The 17,925-nt window shown below is 58.8% G+C and overlaps 7 protein-coding genes across 7 annotated transcripts; 3 read left to right on the forward strand and 4 right to left on the reverse strand.

The window, feature by feature from the left end:
• Positions 1–284: 284 nt before the first annotated feature.
• Positions 285–1,104, reverse strand: PSEUBRA_004347 (Mediator complex, subunit Med6; the record flags this gene model as incomplete). The annotated part of the gene is made up of 2 exons (XM_016437913.1): positions 285–563; positions 637–1,104. The coding sequence occupies 2 exons, from the start codon at positions 1,102–1,104 to the stop codon at positions 285–287; spliced, it is 747 nt and encodes a 248-aa protein (XP_016291436.1).
• Positions 1,105–1,352: 248 nt separating this feature from the next.
• On the forward strand, positions 1,353–2,168 carry PSEUBRA_004348 (uncharacterized protein; the record flags this gene model as incomplete). The annotated part of the gene is made up of 1 exon (XM_016437891.1): positions 1,353–2,168. The coding sequence occupies one exon, from the start codon at positions 1,353–1,355 to the stop codon at positions 2,166–2,168; it is 816 nt and encodes a 271-aa protein (XP_016291437.1).
• Positions 2,169–2,292: 124 nt separating this feature from the next.
• PSEUBRA_004349 (ALIX V-shaped domain protein) lies at positions 2,293–5,478 on the reverse strand (the record flags this gene model as incomplete). The annotated part of the gene is made up of 1 exon (XM_016437907.1): positions 2,293–5,478. One exon carries the CDS (start codon positions 5,476–5,478, stop codon positions 2,293–2,295), a length of 3,186 nt encoding a protein of 1,061 aa, XP_016291438.1.
• Positions 5,479–5,957: 479 nt separating this feature from the next.
• PSEUBRA_004350 (Equilibrative nucleoside transporter) lies at positions 5,958–7,646 on the reverse strand (the record flags this gene model as incomplete). Its single annotated transcript, XM_016437915.2, has 1 exon — positions 5,958–7,646. One exon carries the CDS (start codon positions 7,644–7,646, stop codon positions 5,958–5,960), a length of 1,689 nt encoding a protein of 562 aa, XP_016291439.2.
• Positions 7,647–8,957: 1,311 nt separating this feature from the next.
• On the forward strand, positions 8,958–10,037 carry PSEUBRA_004351 (START domain protein; the record flags this gene model as incomplete). Its single annotated transcript, XM_016437889.1, has 1 exon — positions 8,958–10,037. One exon carries the CDS (start codon positions 8,958–8,960, stop codon positions 10,035–10,037), a length of 1,080 nt encoding a protein of 359 aa, XP_016291440.1.
• Positions 10,038–10,193: 156 nt separating this feature from the next.
• On the reverse strand, positions 10,194–13,322 carry PSEUBRA_004352 (RNA recognition motif domain protein; the record flags this gene model as incomplete). Its single annotated transcript, XM_016437912.1, has 1 exon — positions 10,194–13,322. One exon carries the CDS (start codon positions 13,320–13,322, stop codon positions 10,194–10,196), a length of 3,129 nt encoding a protein of 1,042 aa, XP_016291441.1.
• A 681-nt stretch (positions 13,323–14,003) lies between these two features.
• PSEUBRA_004353 (Peptidase S8/S53 domain protein) lies at positions 14,004–17,897 on the forward strand (the record flags this gene model as incomplete). Its single annotated transcript, XM_016437895.1, has 1 exon — positions 14,004–17,897. The coding sequence occupies one exon, from the start codon at positions 14,004–14,006 to the stop codon at positions 17,895–17,897; it is 3,894 nt and encodes a 1,297-aa protein (XP_016291442.1).
• Positions 17,898–17,925: the final 28 nt, after the last annotated feature.

A 17,925-nucleotide genomic window follows, 5' to 3' on the forward strand; every position in this document is an offset into this window, starting at 1 on the left:
AGCGATAGGCGCATCGACCGTCCCTTGTCACCAGCCTTTCTCGGCTCAAGCGGCACAGCGCTCCTCGCACACGGATATGTACATCTTCACTCGTCCCCACCACCTACTCTTGTTTATTGTCCTGCTGTTTGCTTCTCCACGCCAACAATATACACCGCATTGTGAAACGAACGTCATGCTGCACGCATGGTTCTGAAAGCCGAAAAGAAGAGGCGCAGACTGCTGCGCGTGGGGGTATATTGCCTGTGAGGTCGGGTACAAATACAAAGCTTGAGTTATGGGGCTCAGTCGAAGCGCGCCCTCTTGACCTGTGGTCCGTCTGCTGGGGGTGCACTTGTCGGTGCGGCGTGGACGTCTTCGAATTCCATCTCGTCGTCCTGTGCAGCTGCCTCTTCGTCCTCTTCCTCGTTGTCGGTCGCAGCCTTTGCGTCGGCGTCATTGGACGACGTTGTGGGGGGATCGGGAACGATGAATCTTCCATGGTGTCCGCGCCTGGGATCGAAGGAGGGTCTTGCTCTCCTCTGGGTGGTGAGGGACGATTTGAGGCCGAACACTGTCGATTGCTGTGCGATATCAACGCAAGAAAGGGTATCAGCATCTTTCTCGCTTGCTGCTTACCAAGCGTGGGCTACTCACCAATCTCGTCGCCAGCACACTGTACAGATCCGGCGCCTGGTATATTGACTCGTTGACCACATAGTAGCTCGCCAGTGGCGTCACCTCCCCCGGTCCCGTCCTCCATCGCTTCTGCACCACGAAACACCCGCCCTTCGCATGCACCAGTACAAACTCCAACCCCGTGAACCGCCTCAGCTCCTCCTCCTCTTGGCGGGCCGACAGACCGGTCGCGAGACCGTTGGCAATGTTCTGCATGCGGATCTGCTCGTTGTTGCTGCGCCGGTCGAAGAAGGGCGAGGTGGCAAAGTAGGACATGATGTTGTGCTCGGTGAGCGGGTGAGCGGGGTCGACGGCGGGCTGGTTAGGGGTCGGAGAGACGGTCTGGAGATGAGTTAGGTATGAGAGGTATTCGGGGTTTTTGAATTGGACGTGGAGGAGGTTGGGTGTTTCTGCTGCCGCACCGGCGCCGGAAGTGGCTGTCGACATGATCGAGGACCAAGTGCGGCGTGCTCGAGAAGATGAGGGAGGGAGAGCAAAGCCGATGTGATGGTAGCAAGCTGACGGTGATGGGATGACCGTGCGCCCGTGGAGGGGGAAGAATTCTTCAAAAGTCAGATCGGAGATACGTTCCGGCAAAAAAGTGGACGCGTTGGTTGTGCCGAAAACAACACTTTGCTGCCGAACACTCAATCTTCTCCTCTCACCATCCACCCCCTCATCATTTCACAGCAAAGATGGCGACGACTCGCACCCGCCCGGCGGCTTCTAGCGAAAGAGGCCTGCACGCCGACACGCTCGACAAGTACGACGATCTGAACGAACCCATCCCCACCGAGGAACAGGAATCCCTCCTGCGCGAGCTCAAGACGAAGAACGATGCGTCCAACTACATCTACCGCTTCGCCATCCTGCTCATGATCGTCCTGGTCTTTGTATTGTACCTCACGCCGATCCCATCGTACATCGACGGCACGCATCCGGAGAACCACCTGACGCTGTTCCACCACGGCATGCACGTCGTAGGCACCGAGGACCATCTCACCTACCTCCCTGCCTTCCCGATCTACCTCATCTTCTTTGGCTTCCAGGGGTATCTACTCTACCTCTCCGCCATCGAACTGCTCAGCTTGATGGGTCACGATCAAGCCGTTGGAATCTTGACAAGGCGCAATCCCGCCCACTACCGAGCCCACCCCTTCGGCACCGCCCCCTCCTACCTCGTCTCCATCCTCTCCGACATCCGGTACAGCACAGGAAACAAACCAAACCTGCACGAACGAGCCGATCAACCCGCCACCATCGGCGGCCAATCCAAAGCGCTTTACGATAGCCTCAGCAACCCACGCCTGTTGTACCTCTGGGCCCTCTTCGTGGCTGGCTGGCCCCTGCCTTTGCTCATTTTTGGTGCGGGCAACTTTGGTAATGCCGGTTGGTTCGCTGTTACCCCTGTGGTGGTGGGCGTGCTGTTGATGAGCGAAACCATGATCAGGAGAAGCGAGAACGCTTTGCTTGGATTGGACGGGATGAAGTACGATCACAAGAGCGCATAACCCATCAAGCTTCAAAACCCTTCGTAGCATCACATCACACACTGCCACGTTTCAAATTCAGCATGGGATCTCACAGATTTGCAGAAGAATGGTTTGCATTCCCACTTTGAGTCGAGCGTAATGCTCAGTAGGGCGGCTGATAGCCTCCTTGATAGCCACCCTGCTGGTAACCCTGCGGATACTGCGTGGGGGGCGGAGGGGGTGCTCTTGCGCCATACCCTTGCGGCTGCTGCTGGGGGGGTGCACCGTAGGGCTGCTGATACTGCGGCTGAGAGGCGTATCCTCCGCCGTACTGTCCTTGTTGCGGCGGAGGCGGGGCGGTGTACGGCGAGGCAGGGGCGCGATTCGAACCATAGTCTTGTCCACCGTATCCGTAGGCGGTCTGCTGCGGGGGCGGGGGTGGAGCTCCATACCCTCCTCCCTGGCCGAATGACTGGGGAGCGGGCGCCGGCGGGGGCGGGGAGGTGTATCTGCTCTGCGTAGGCGATGTGGTGGTCGGCGAGAAGGAGCTTTGGAACTGCTGTGGTGGGGGTGGAAGGCCTCCTGACCCTGCGCGTTGTGGCTGGTGGTTGTCAGAGCCGTAGCCGAGCTGACCGTAGGGTCGCTGTTGCTGCGGGGGCTGCTGCGGAGCAGGCGAGGAGCGGTTGTCCATAAATGGCCCAGTGGAGAACATGGAGTTGTACGGATCGTTCTGTTGTGGCTGCTGGTACGGCGCTTGTTGGTGCGGCAAGGGCGCCGGTGGCATGCTCGTCTGTCGTGCTCCGGGCAGCGATGGTAGCGTCGGAGGTCCAGGGGACAGCGGTGTGCTTCCATATGCGCTCCCATAGCTCGTCTGTCGGCCCGGCGGCGGTGGTGGCGGCGGACCACCCGCACCACCGCCCATGCTCAACCCAGCCATCGAGCTCGCCAGCCCCCCTGCTCCACCCCCGCTTCCCTTTTCCTCCCACTCCAGCTCACCCACCAGCTTCAACCTCTCCGCCTTCCTCTCCCCCACATACCTGTTGACATTCTGCCTGGTCCCGCGCACAATCTCCTGCAGATCCGCATAGAACTGCAACCCCTTCGCTACCCCGGCCCTCACCTGCGCATTCGAATCCCTAGCCCTCCTCAACCTCGCCACCAACCGATTCCTCGCCTTCTCCTTCTCGTCCCACTTGGCCCCCGCGGACTTGCTCGCCGGCAGCTCGCTCAATTCCTTGAACGTCGTCTCCACCTCGGCCAACAGCGCCTGCTGATGATGCAGGCTCACCGCAATGCGATTCTGATGCGGTTTGAACTTTTCCAGCTCGGCAGCAAAGATGGAGGCATCGACGTTTTGAGCTCGTCGATTGAGCACGAGGACCTGCGAAATGTCGTCCGTCTGGATCTTTTCCTTGAGATCGGCGAGCACTTCGCCGCGTTCCTTCTTGATCTTGTTGAGCTTGAGCAGCGCTTCGTCGATCTGAGCGAGTTTGGCTTTCACCGAAGCGGTTTGCGATTCCGACGCCTGCTCTTCGTCCGCCGAGATGTCGATGAGGGATGTTGGGGCGGTGGAGGAGGTGCCGTAGAGACCGGTTTGACCGGTGAGTGCGGCTGCGAATGCACCTTCTAGCGCCTCACGTCCGGAAACGAGCAAGGCTACGTCCTCGCGAATGGATCGCCACAGTTCCCCAATTTGTGCGTCGTTCTGGGACGCCTGCGCCATGGCCTCCCTGTTGTCCTTGAGGCTGGCGCGCATGTCCTTCGTATGCAACCCCGCGGGGTCTTGGGTCCACTTATGCCCGAATCGAACACGTTGCTTTTCGCACTCGCGGTTCTCGTCGTCCAACGCAGCCAGCGCCGCGTCGATATCCTCCTTGGCTTGGCTCTTCATGCTCTCGATCCGACCCAGCGCCGAATCCACCCCGGCCGTACCCACTCCCAGTCCATCGACACCGCGACCACCCCCACCCTCCGCCTCCTCGCTCGACCACCGCATCACCTCCGCCCCCGGATCGGAGAGCGAATCGAGCATCCCACTCCCGTTGCTCCCCTGCGCCAACGCGCGAAACTTCTTCAAACTCCCCGGCAAGCCCAAATACTCGAGCGAAGCCTGCATCTCTCCTGTCGCCAAATCGTGCCTCTCGGACTCGGCACGTGCGATCTTCGCCTTCTCTTCCGAGTACAACGACGCTTTCTCATGCACGCCGAGTGGGACGAGGTTTTGGAACAAATCCGGACCGATGACGCGCTGCACCTCGGGAGCGGCAAAGATCTCCTGGATCGCGATCGGAGTCGCAGCGACCAGCTTGTCGACCGCGGGAAGGGACGATTCGGATGGAAGGATGTCGTGGTAGATCAGATCGTTGTCTTTGACGGCGGTCTCTTTGCGTTCTGTGCAGCGGACGAGTTGGGCGTTGACGATGGCGATGAGGGCGGAGGCTGCGTCGGAGGGCAAGGATGGTTGGTCCCCGGAAGCGCTCGCAGTAGCGGAGGAGCTGAAGGTGGTGAGGAGATTGCGTGCCTCTTTCGCGGCTGTCTCGGCGACCGTGAGGCGGACCAGGCAGGCGCCGTGCGAGCCGGACGCGTCGTCCGCTAGGGCTTTGTAGTAGTGCATCACCGAGGTAAAGTGTCGCGCCTTGACCTGGACGAGGTATGTCCAAGATCGCTCGAAGATGCCCTTGGTGACGTGTTCGCGCGAGTCCTCGACGAGACCGGTGTACGCGGCTGCGGTCTGACTGGCAAGCTTCGAGATGAGACCGGGAGCCTTCTTCTCCTCGATCGTCTTTTCTAGGAACACCTCGGAGGCTTGGGCGAGTGTGATGCCGACCAGACACTTGACGACATCCTTGCTCATGTCGGTGCTGGGCGCATGCAGGAAGTTCTCGTTGATGTAGCTGAGCATTCCCGCTGCTTGACGAAGTGCGGTGTAGGTGCGTTTGAGACCGTCCGGGTTGGACATGCGAGCTTGGGACGAGGCGAGCGATGACAGTGTTGCAGCGATGTTGAAGATGATGCTCGCCTTTTCGTATGCCAGGCTGGATTGCGAGATGGCTTTTTGGGTGAAGGCATCCTTCCATGGGAACGGCACACGAAGCTCTGGGAAGCGAAGTTCGAGCATCTCGAGCATGTGGAACCATTTGAAGAGCAGATCTCGCCCGGTGGCGTCAGAAGCCGCGCCTTTGACCGCATCCTGACGAGCTCGATTGAGCTGAGAGGTCTGCTCGGAGTACTTTTTAGGGTCCTCGCCGTAGCTGTTGGTGATAAGCGACCTGACTGCCGAGCCGAGGTCGACCTCCTCTGTTGTCTTCAAGGGGAAGAGGACGAGTGGTGACTGGTGTGCATCTGTCATTTTGGATGAAAGCGACGCTCGCTCAGCACCTATGAGATGCTGACAGCTGAGTGGCGATGATAGATACGAGGATGGATGGCGGATGGAGTGATGACTAGAGGCATGCAGACCGATGTTCGAGTTCAGCTGCACCGGTGACTGCCTGCTGCGGAGAGTCAAAGGTGGAGTTTTGGAAATGCAAGGCAGATCCACCCACGCACAGCCTTTCTCACCCCGGACCGTGCGCATATGAAGCTTCGCCCTACTGCACACGGCGCAATTTCGGCTTTTCTCTCGCTTGAAACGTGGTCGTCCCTCAATTATGGCCGCCGGATCACCAAGAGTCATCTTCCCTTCGGATTCACTGAGCTGATGGAGACAAGGCCACCTCTCGATCACTACTGTGTGCGAGGTTGTGGATGCTATTGAGTTTCAGCGGTGTATCAAGTCTAGAGGGCAGATCTAAGCGGTACAAGTAAGAGGACGAAAGGGAACGAAGGCTACGACTTGACAGTGAGGAAGCTGAGTCCGCTTCCGATCGCCAAGCCCACACAAAGCCAGAAGGAGAGCAACGTCGCCGCCAACGGCCCTTCGCTCGCGCCTTTCGAGTTGACGAGCTTGCTCCTCGATGGACCCGAGATCATGATGCTGGTGCTGACCAGACCGTTAGAGAAGCCAAGCAGCAGCATGAGGAGGAAGAAAGGAGCATCGTTCGACTGCATGAGGCCCGAAAGCCACCCACCTTGCGCTCCTGTGTACGTTCGGCTGATGAGACCCGTCCTCTGACTGGTCGTCACGACGTTGCATGCCATGAACAGCGGCACGAACAAGGATCTGAGCAGCGACAGCGAGACGAGAGCTCGAGCTTTTCGTATCAATGCCGAAGGGATCAGACTCGGGAGAGACCTGCCCAGCAGATCCGAGAGATTGAAGAGGAAGAAGTGGAACGGCACAAACAGCTGAGGCGAGGTGAGATCGAGCGAGCTGGTCCTCGACTTGGACGAGTTGGTGTAGACGCTCTGTACCGAAGAGGTGAGGGCTGGAAAGATGCTGAGCGTGATGACAAAGATGAATGCCACTGCAAAGCAGTCCCACTTGACCTTGGATTGCACAAGCGAGATGCGCAGCAGCGATTCGCGCGTCGAGGGTGCCAAGCTGTAGAAGCCAGGCACCTTCTTGAGCCAAGAGCTGTAGGCGGGATGCGAGATGGAGCGGATCGAGTGCCAGCTTTGCACCATCGGATGGTCCGCGTCCCCTTCCTCCAGGTCGTTTGCGCCGTTGTTGCGCTCGTCGTCGATCTTGTCGATGGTGGCCACCTGCTTGGCCATGACTTGGGTGTAGAGCGGCGTATTCATGAGCCACAGGAAGGCACCAAGCACGACCATCATCAGAATGGTGTTCATGCCGAAGAAGAGAGTGGCAGCTCGAGCGATCCCGCGTGCCGTCTGCTGTGCTGGCTCGGGAGCGGCAATGTCATCTGGTACTGATTGCTGCGACCAGGCGGAAGCGAAGCCGAAGATGCTGATTCCGACGCCAACGACACCTTGTCCTGCCAGCATGCTGCCCATGAAGGATCCGCCAGCACCGAAAGCGGTACTGAGCGATACGACGCTGTTCTGCAAGTACGCGCATGCACTGGAGAGCAAGCCACCCAGCAAAAGTGTGAAGTAGAAGTAGCCATTGCTGGGCACGAGTGGAGTTCCGTCATCGTGGTGACCGTTGCGCAGGGTCAGCTGACCGATCCTAGTGGACAGCGCAAAGAGAAATACGGAGACGATGATGACAGTCGAAGAGAGAGTGATCCTGCGGCGCGGATTCGACCTCTCGAAGCCACCAGTCGCGGTAGCGTGGATCCCAACGAGGATGCTGATCACGTTGTAAGACACGACGATCCAACTGCTGAAGTTGTTGGCGTAAGGAGTGCGTGCAAACGAGGAGCGGAAGTATTCTGCTGGTGTGATGAGCGAGTTGAAGGGAAGCAGCACGCCCATGCCGAGCAAGCCGAAGGTGAGGTAGACGAAAGTGCGTTGCTGGGGTGACATCTGATCCCAAGCTGGTGCGCCTTCGACACCGGTCTTGATGCGTGGCTCGGCTGGACCATCTTCGTGCGTCGGCGTCAAGAGCGGAGAGGATGCGTCATCGTGAGGCCTAGCCAGGAGGCTTTGCTCCTCGCCTCGAAGTGGCCGCATGGGAATCGGGTCTATGGCTCTGACGACCGTGGGGGCATGCGCAAGATCGCGCGTGCCCGTCGAGACGTGTTGTACAAGAGCCTAGCACAACCTGAGGGAGGCCGAGCGTACGTCAAGAAGAGTGTTCACGCTGTGAGAAGCGAAATGACGCTGGGTGCAATGGTGAATGGTAGCCTGATCTGAAATGCTCGCACTCCACACGATGGCCGTCCTTGCTTAGGGTGCTTTTCGATCCGGACAGCGCAGGCTGGACCCTGAAAGCCGAGGGCGGAGAGGGGTCAGCTGAACGATGAATCGGCGATCTCTACTTTCTCGATCTGACACTAAACCAGCCGAGCCACAAGGTTTCGCACGCTTTCAGGTCGTAAGTGAGCAGCTCGCTTAAACAAGGGATCGCTTGCTTGTGCGCCACCTAAATCTGTGAATCTGTGTGTGAAGGGCGTCCTTGCCGAGCCAGCGACGATCTCAGTCGTAACAGTCAGTCTCGCCTCACGGCCCGACTCGCTCCGAGATGGGTGAGCAACACGAGGCTGTTCAAAGTGATGAGTGAGCATGGAAGCTGAACATGAGATTGATCTGCACCAAAACCGTCTGACAGCTGGATGAGGGCGGGGAAAGCGCCGAGGAGATGCAGCTGAGATGAAACCAGAGCGGCATCGGTCACAAGCGACTGTTCCCACGCCTCTCTAGGTCAGCCGCCAGCCAAGCACTCACACTCTAAATTCAATCACATGAGGATTTCACTGCCCTTTACCTCGGTACATTTGCACTTGGCATAAAAGGATTGTCGCTACGCCCACCAGCCACAAGGCTCACCCCCTTTGTTCGGCTTCTCCGCTTCGGCACAGTCACAAACGTCGGCCAATTCTGAGATTCCTGTGCTCTGAAAGTGGGCTGACTTTGAACGGTGGCACTGACCATTTCACGCTTGACCGACATGGTCTAGCCAAACCCTGAGTTTGGAGCTCTTCTCTTTGCTTAGCACTCCATCCGACCACGACCCCTCGCTCGCTACATCTACGGGGCTGCCCTCCTTCCCCTACGCTGCTTCATCTTTGATTCCGGTATTGGCTTCTCAACCGACCACACACTCCTTGTATTCCCTACAAGTACGTCTCTGCGACCCAGTCGGTGTGCCAGCATGTTGCCCTGCTAGCACGCACAAATCGACCTCAGCCGACAGTAGCACCCGCTAGGTAGCGAGCCATCCAACATTAGCACCGAGGCGACTGCCACATGAGTTCGGCTCTACAGCAACATTCCACCTCCGTGCAGAGGGCAGGCTCAGCAAGCACAGCGCAATATCAAACCATGACCACACCGGGCAATGTGGCCATCATCCCCGAACGGCCCGCCGAGAATGGCTACTGGAAGAACGAATGGCAGGCCTCCGCCGACAAACTCATCAACATGCTCCTTACCCTGCGTCAAGAGACCGAAGGCGGCTGGGAGGAGCGTGGGTCCCACAATGGAGGCGAAATCGCCATCTATCCACGAAACCCCGACGAGCCTTTCTCCACCATGCCCATGTTTCGCGGCAAGACACACGCGGCCGGTCTCACTCCGCTCGAGGTCTTCTCCGGCATCCGCATGACCGGTTTCCGTATGATGTGGGACACACGAGTCCAGTCGGCACACATCATGCGCGCCTTCTCCATGCACGAGTTCCTCTTCTACCTTGTATGGCGAGGCATCGGTCCCGTCCACAAGCCAAGGGACATCTGCGGCATCCAAGCACTACGATGCTGGGATGCGGCAGGCAATCTGCAGGACATTCCCGACTTCACCACTGCCAACATGGTACTGGGCTACCAAAGCCTGGATGAGGTGCCGGGCATTCCAGCCGAAGTGGAAGGGTGCGTTCGAGCAAAGGTCCACAAAGCTGCCTTCTACCTCGAGAGCCGCGACGGCGGCTGCGACATCACATACATCGGACACGTCGACCTCGCAGCGACCATCCCCAAGTACATTCTCACAACGCTGCACAGCGAACTCCCCAAAAGCACCATGCGTCTACGGGACGCGCTCCTCACATTTGGCGTGCCGCCCGTACTCATTGATCGTCAGCGGAGCATCGCACTGCAGTACCTCTCTTGCAATCCCGAGTCACGGCAGGTCTCGATCCACGCCAAGATTATGCACCCAGGCACGGTGCATCTCTATTTGGACTACAGCAAGATGTTTACCCAAGGCGTCGTCATCAGCAGCGTATTAGGATCAGCAGCCGCAGCTGTGTCGGTGCGAGAACATTTCGGTACAGAAGACGGCTTGGAAAGGCGCATGTTGGCGCTCGATCTCTTGCCAGAAGGCGCAGGGGGCGAGTTCAGACTGATCATCGATGCGGCCGACAAGGAGGGGCCCGAGTCTGGAACTGGGCCCGGCTGGTGGTGAAGTAAATCGTTTCTCGTTTCTTGGGTTCTCGCCGTCGTCATAGGTTTTGTCAATGTCAAGGACAATTCAATATCACATTCTCGTCAGCTATTGCAGTTCAACATTTGAATGATCGTGCGATCGCAACAGCGAACAGATTGACAAAGGAGCGACTGCTCAACCCCGCCTAGCCTTCCTCTCCTTCCTCTTCTTGCCAATCACGTGTCCATGCGCGAAACCGCGGGGCTTGTTCTTGTCCGCCTCGATCTTCACGGCCGCCTGCTTCTCCCTCCTCTCCAGCTCGATCTCCCTCTCCCTGACCTTTTCGTCCTCGACCTCGCGCAACTTCCTGCGCTCGGTCGACTCCTTGACCGCCTTAAGCTTGTCCGCCCTCTTCTTGGTGGTGACGACGTTCTCGATGGCGAACTCGATCATGAGCATTCCGCCACGCTCCTTCTCCCCGCCTGCGCCGTCTTCGCCCAGCTCGGCGAGCTTGGCCCTCAACCTCTGCCTTCGCGTCGTCAGCTCCTCGACTTCCTTCCTCAGCATCTCGGCCTCGTCGCCCTTCTTCTCCTCGAGCAGCTTGTTCTTGGCATGGATCTGCGTGGCGATGCGATCCACCTGCTGAGAGAGCTCGTCGACCCACCAAGTACCGAACAACTTGCTGACGCCCTTGTTGGCGTTTGCCCAACGGATCACCTTCAACGCATCATGGTAGCTCTTCATCTCCAGGAACCCATATCCTTTACTCTTACCCAGCCCCGTCAGGGCCTCCACACGATCGTGCTGCCTGACGACCTTGCTCTGAACCACGGCAGTCGGTCTCTCTCCAGGCTTTCTCTTTCGGTTCTCCCCGGCAGCACTCAACGTTCGATCCGCCTTCTCATCGGCATCCAAATCCTCCCTCTCCTTCGCCCTAACCTCCGCACCAAACGCCTTCACCGCATGCACCGCAAGCCGCTTCAACATGCGATCGCTGACAAACAGCGGTAGCGAGCGCACACTCAACCTCGTCTTGCTAACAAACAGACTCGGGTTGGCGCCCAACTGCGCTTTTCGCACTTGGAACGACTGCAGACGCTTCTCCGTCTCGCTCGGTGCGAATTTGGCTGCAAAATCGCTGTTGGGGAACGGAACGCCTTCGCGAAGGAGCCACGTGTTGCGTTTATCGCCCTTCTCGCGTTCTTTTCGACCGGACGTCTCGAGTCGCGTAGCTTCCGACCGATCGACGGCCGGGATGACGTTGAGCACGCGCCCATGCAAATTGAGACTCGCCGTCATCGGCGCCGCCGGATCAGCGGTGAGGACGGATGGCATAGCAAAAGGGTTCTTCTGGTTCGCCACCGTTGTACCCGTACCCGATTCGCGCTCGATGATCGCCGCCTGCGCCAGCGCCGCTTCCGCCGAAGTGGCCTGCCAGAAACACACGAACCCTGTTCCTTTGGAGCGATTGGTCGTGCGATCCATCGTGATCTTGGCATAGCGCAAGGGGCCGAAGGTGCGAAAGAGGTTGCGCAGTTCTTCCTCGGTCGCCTGGTAGGGGAGGTTGCGGATGAAGAGTGTGGTTCCTTCCTCGGGTGCGGGGAGTTGCGGTCGTTCCGCAGGCTCATCTTCGTCGTCGGAGCCCGCAGCATCGGGGGAGTCTTCGGGCTCCGACTCGTCCGCTTTGGCTTCCCAATCCTTCTTGCTGAGCGCCCAGTCGACGGCGACGGTGCGTTCGGGTTGTGCGGCAGCGCGGACGCGATCCAGAGCGGACTTGGCTGCTCGACGACCACGAGAGCCGAGAGCGGATTTGTAGGCCGCACGCTCGGCGGCACCGTGCTGGATGGGCTTGCCGTTCACCGCTTCGATGGCGCGGGCGGCGTCGTTGCGCGAAACCATCCAGACGAAGGCGAAGCCGCGGCCTTTTTCGATGGCTGGCTTGGAGGTGGTTGGCGTGGCAGCGGGGAGAGGGGTGGAGGTGAGGGCGGGGACGGAATCGTCTTCTTCCGTCTTGACGACGATGTCTTCGGTGGTGGGCGTGGCGTCGGCTTCCCCATCGTAAGAAGAAGCTGCATCGTCGGAGGCTGCGTCTTCGGAGGCCTCCGAGCTCTGTTCGATTGCCTCTGCGTCACTTTCGCTGTCGGCGTCGCTCTCGACGTCTTCGTCGTCCTCCACCTCTGCATCATCGTCAGCTTCCGAACCGTCCTCGTCATCGTCGGAGGCATCGCTGGCGCTCTCGTCGATGTCGATTGCGTCTTCTGAAGCGTCCTCCTCCTTTGTGGTCACCGCATCCTTCGCACCAGCGTCCTTGGCCTTGACCTTGGGAATGGTGATCTCGTACACCGGTCCAAAGGGCAAAAAGATCGACCTTAGGTCGGCCTCGTTCACATCGTACGGCAGATTGCGAATGATCAATCTGCTCGACTTGTCAATCTCGGACAGCAGCACGGGCATGGTACCCCTTCCACTGTTCTTCTCGACGTCCTGACGCATCTTTTCCCTCTTTGCGAGCGTCTCTGGGCGCATGTGGGCAGCGATCTTTGCAGCATTGTCAGCTCGTTTCTTGAGGATGGCACTGATCTGCACGCCCTTGAAGACGTGGGCGTGGAGCTTCTCGACGGCGGTCATGGCGTGGTTGGGGGTGCGGAAGATGACGTGCGCAACGTCGTTCGGGTTGGACGAAGAGGTGGACGGGTAGATGACGTTTTCGACGTCGCCGATCTTGCGTGCTCGTTTGTAGATCTGTTTGGAGTCGGGAGCGGGGGAGCAGCCGGCGAGACCGGAAAGGATGACGGTGCGAACGGCGTCGGCGTCCTTCTCCTGCACGGGACCGTTTGTGCGGGCTGGTTTGGACGTCTCGGTACGAGGTCGCTTGGTGGACGAGGGCGAGTTGGGATCAGCCTTGACAGGTGGTCGCTTGGCACCGGTGGGATCCTTCTGATCGGCGAAGGTGATTTGAAGCTTTCTGCTGCCGCCGTCGAGCGACTTGCCCTGCAGCTGCTCGAGCGCAGTTGTGGCATCTTCTGGGATGGCAAAAGTGACGTAGCCGACACCTTTGGACTTCTTGGTGGCCTGGTCGGTGACAACAAAGGCTCGCTTCAGGGGACCGATCTCACTGAACATGGTCTGCAGGTCGGTGGTGGTGGCAGTGTATGGCAATCTCGAGACGAAGAGGGTGGCATTGACCTTGGTCTTTGGCGCCTTGTTCTTGGTGGCCGAGTCGGTCGAGGTGCTAGCAGTCGCCGTTGCCGCCTCGGATGAGGAAGCAGCAACAGCCGCCTCGGTGACAGGCTCATCCTGCTCGAAGTACCTCTTGGGTGGCATGTCGATGTGGCTGCAGCAATTGACGACCAACGAGGATATGTGTGGTGAAGGTAAGGGTGGGCTGCTGAGCAGGCTGAGAAGGGTCCTCTTTCGCTCTGCCACTTTAAAATTTCTCACAAACTTGTGCGCCCAAAAGCACTTTTTTTCCTCTGTCTGCGAAGAGATTCAACAGCGAGTTCCGAGATGGTCAAAATTCGTTGACTGCATCTAGTCTCGGTGTAACAATTGGACGCACAATTCGTGATCGTCACTTTGGCCGAGTTTAGGCGAGGGAAGCGCTGCGTGGCCCTTTTTCGGCAAAGTGCCGAGCTGAGTGGGGTAGCCAACGCTCTCCCTCGCTAAGATCACCCGGTCGAGCCAGTCACATTCAACACTGGTTGCGCACGCCATTCCATCATCTTTCCTCTTGCCCATCATCCCTCTCCTCTCGGTTCAGCATCGCAGCTTCAGGGCATGATACCTCTGCCGCGCAGCCTGACTCTTCCGCGTTTGCTGCTTCGTGACAAGGCTCGCACTCTGGCTTCGACTCGCTCTTTCACTTCGACTACCCTCCCGGCATCTTCTTCCCACCTACGGTCATACTCGACTCGCAACCCTATCGGCCCATCTACGCCTCGATACCTCTCCAACACTCCGCGCATTCAAGCTGCTACCTCAATCATAGACGCCTCCGCTTCCACCATGCCTTCTGCTCGAGCTGTGCCCAACGAGCCTTTCCCACTCGGAGGTCTCTTGCCAAAGGATACTACCGAGGCGCTCAGCTTTCTCCGCAAGTACCCGCAATACGACGGCCGCAACGTTCGCGTGGCTATTCTCGACACCGGTGTCGACCCTGCCGCCATCGGCCTCAACCAACCCGGCAAGGTCGTGGACGTGATTGACTGCACCGGTGCTGGTGACATCCCCCTTCAGCCAATCGAGCCAGTCTCTGGCAGCAGCGCGAGCAGCTCGAGTCACGTCGAATTCAAGTCTCCCTTTACTGGTCGTACACTCCGCCTCTCCTCGAAGCTCACCAACCCAAAGGGCGAATGGAAGATTGGCTTCAAGAAGGCCTACGACCTTTGGCCAGGCGAGCTCAAGAGCCGTCGTTCAGCAGAGAGGCAGAAAGCCTTCCTCGTCTCTCATCAAGCCCTGCTTTGCCAGGCTCAGACCGAGCTCAACGCGCTTGATGCGCCTGCCGCTCCGAAAGCTTCTGGTCCCAGCGCGGCTGATGGCTCTGACAAGAGCGCTGCGAGCGAGAACGCAAAGCTCAAGAAGGACGAGATCAAAGCGCGCATTCAGGCTCTCAAGGATCTCGCCTCTTCCTACAAAGACGATGGTCCCCTTCTCGAAGCCATCGTCTTCCACAATGGCAAGAACTGGTATGCCGTTGTCGGCGGTGGCGAAGGTGAGACACACGACCCATCTACCGGCCAACCGCAAGACATCCTCAAGCCCCTCGAGGCCCAAACACTCGACCTCACCACCGTCGAGCCCATCACCGACTTCCGCATTGAGCGTCAATGGCAAAGCTTCGGTCAGCAGGATCTGCTCACGTACACTGTCAACATCGAGGACAACGGCAACTTGCTCAGTCTCGTCACCGTCGCTGGTAGCCACGGCACGCACGTTGCCGGCATCGTCGGTGCGCGACACGACGATCAGCCCGAGCTCAACGGTGTCGCTCCCGGCTGCGAGATTGTCAGCATGAAGATTGGTGATGCTCGTCTCGGAAGTATGGAGCAAGGTCAGGCTATGCTTCGTTCGGCTCAGGCGCTCGTCGACACCAAGTGCGACATTGCCAATCTTAGTTACGGTGAAGATGGCGCATTCGGTGCTGAAGACAAGGGCGCTTTCGCAAAGGCGCTCAGGGACATCGTCATCCGTCAACGCGACATTCTCTTCGTCAGCAGTGCCGGCAACAACGGCCCCGCTTTGACGACTGTCGGTCAGCCTGGTGGCACGACCTCTTCGGTACTCAGTGTCGGCGCTTACGTCAATGCAGGCGCCATGCAAAAGGCAGAGTACGCGCTCGTAGAGAAGGGAGTGCCCGACAGCGTCACCACCTGGTGTAGTCGTGGTCCCACTTCGGATGGTGATCGTGGTGTCTCGATCTACGCACCTGGCGCTGCCATCACCTCGATCCCTCGCTACTGCCTCCAGTCGACTCAGCTCATGAACGGAACTTCGATGAGCTCGCCTAACGCTTGCGGCTCTATCGCGCTCCTTCTTTCGGGACTGAAAGCCGAGAACATCCCCATCACCCCGGCTCGCGTCTTCAATGCCGTTCGCGTCACGGGCAAGGATGTCAAAGACCCGCTCGGCGTGCCCTTCATCCGCGTCGATGCTGCTTGGGACTACCTTGGTCAGAACAAGGACCGAGTCGAACAGGATGCCGAGTATCGTGTTGCTGTCACCCGCGCAGGCAAGGCGCTTGGCCGCATGGACAAGCGCGGTATCTACCTTCGCGAGAAGGACGAGACTCACCACGTCCAGCAAGCCAACGTTACTGTTCGACCTACGTTCAAGCAGGGCGAGACCGAGAAGGCCTTCAATCTTGAGCTCAGATGCGCTCTTGCTGCTTCCCAGCCATGGGTGTCCGTACCCGAGTTTCTTCTCCTTGGCGGGAACGGTCGCACTTTCGAAGTCCGTGTCGACCCTACAGACCTAGCACCTGGCCTGCACCACGCTTGGATCGAGGCATACGACACCGAGAACCCTGGCCACAAGCTCTTCGACATCCCCGTCACGGTCGCCAAGCCAGAAGTGTTCCCTTCGCCTACAGTCAAGCTAGACACGGTCCGCTTCGAGGCGGGCAAGATCGATCGACGCTTCATCTCCGTGCCCGAAGGAGCCACGTGGGCCTCGCTCACGGTTCGCAGCTCGAACCACTCGTCTGCCGGCACCAGCGCCCGCTTCTGGCTGCACTGCGTACAGCTCGAGCCTCTGCAGCGTCTGAGCGATGTGGAGAAGTCGTTTGTGCTTGCGCTGCAGGAGAACGAGCCGGTGACCAAAAAGTTCAGCGTGCGTGGTGGAATGACCATGGAAGTGTGCTCTGCACAGTTCTGGTCCAACAAGTCGGCCTTCGATCTTGATCTAGATATCGAGTTCCACGGCATCACCGCATCCCTCATCCCCGCCAGTGGACGTCAAGAGCTCACCCTCATCGGCGGCCAAGGTCACGCCAAGATTGAATGCCAGTCCACCGTGCGCATCGAAGACTTCAAGCCGAGCATCACGTTCGACACGCGTCGCACCTTTCACCGTCCCACCTCCTCCAGCATCCGCCCGCTCTCCACCCCACGCGACCTCCAGCCTACCGGAAATCACATGTTCGAGCTGGTCACCACCTACTCCGTCTCGGCGAAAGAAGACTCGAACAAGCTCAGCTACTCGTTCCCAGCCCTGGGCAACCACTTGTACGACTCGAGCGTGCCCCTCCTCACGCAGCTCTTCGATTTGCGCAAGAAGCGCGTCCACTTCGGCGACGTTTACAAGAAGGAGATCGACCTGCCCAAGGGCGACTACGTCCTCAAGGCGCAGCTGCTGCACGAGAACATGAAGGTGCTCGAGTCGCTCAAGCACGTGACGCTCATGGTGGATCAGAAGCTGTCCAAGCCTGATTCGGCGGCTCTTAAGCTGTACGACAATCACGTGGATCTCCACAGCGAGGCTCCCGCGGCCAAGTATGCGGGTGTGAAGCTGCATCCCGGAGAGCGAATCGTCTTGACCCTGGATCTCAACCTAGAGGGCGATGCGGTGCCGAAGGAGGCCCAGGCAGGCGACGTGCTGGTGGGCACATTCGGTTTCGCCGCGGAAGGCAAGGGTGCCATTCGATACATCGTTCCTCCTGCTATCAAGTCCGAGTCCGACTCGGACGACGCTCCTGCAGGCAAGAACGAGAACGAGATCCCCGAACTCCTCACCGCAACCGCGAAGAAGATCAAGGACAGCAAAGAGAAGATCGCCTTCATGGACAAGCTCATCGCCGACTACCCCAAGTTCCTCGGTGCCGCCATCGCCAAACTCGAGGCTCTGGACGCAGACGACAAGGAGGCACGCTCCGCCGTCCTCTCTGCAGCGGATCACCTGCTGTCGCTCATCGACGAGACGGCCGTCCGATTGTGGTCAGCCACCCACAAACCACCTTCGTCCGAACAGTCCGACGAGGAGAAGAAGGAGAACAAAGCGATGGAGGAGCGCAAGAAAGCCCTGATCCTCGCACTTAACCGCAAGACCCGCGTGCTCATGACCGATGCCGAATCTACCACACCTCCAGCACCGACCAAGGAGCTGGAGGACAGCTGGCGTGCTTACCGCTCGTACTTTGCTCCCGACACGAAGGCCAAGGAATACACCGAGCTGTATGTGCGATGGTCCATCCTTCACGGTCGGTACGCTCTCGCACTCCAGGCGATCACGAAGCTCAAGAAGGACCTCGGCGCAGGAACGTCTGATTCGCTGAAAGAGGTGGAAAAGCTGCGCAAGCTCGAACTCAAATTGGTCGGAAAGGACGGGCTTGACTGGCCACTCTGGGCTTCCCATCTGGAGAGATTGGAGGCGATCGCGGCTCCGAAGGACTATGCGCCGTTCTAGATGCATCACGTTTGTCACAAGAGATCCC

This window comes from Kalmanozyma brasiliensis (genome assembly GCF_000497045.1).
Source record: "Kalmanozyma brasiliensis GHG001 unplaced genomic scaffold PSEUBRA_SCAF3, whole genome shotgun sequence".
NCBI classification, from domain to species: Eukaryota; Fungi; Basidiomycota; class Ustilaginomycetes; order Ustilaginales; genus Kalmanozyma; species Kalmanozyma brasiliensis.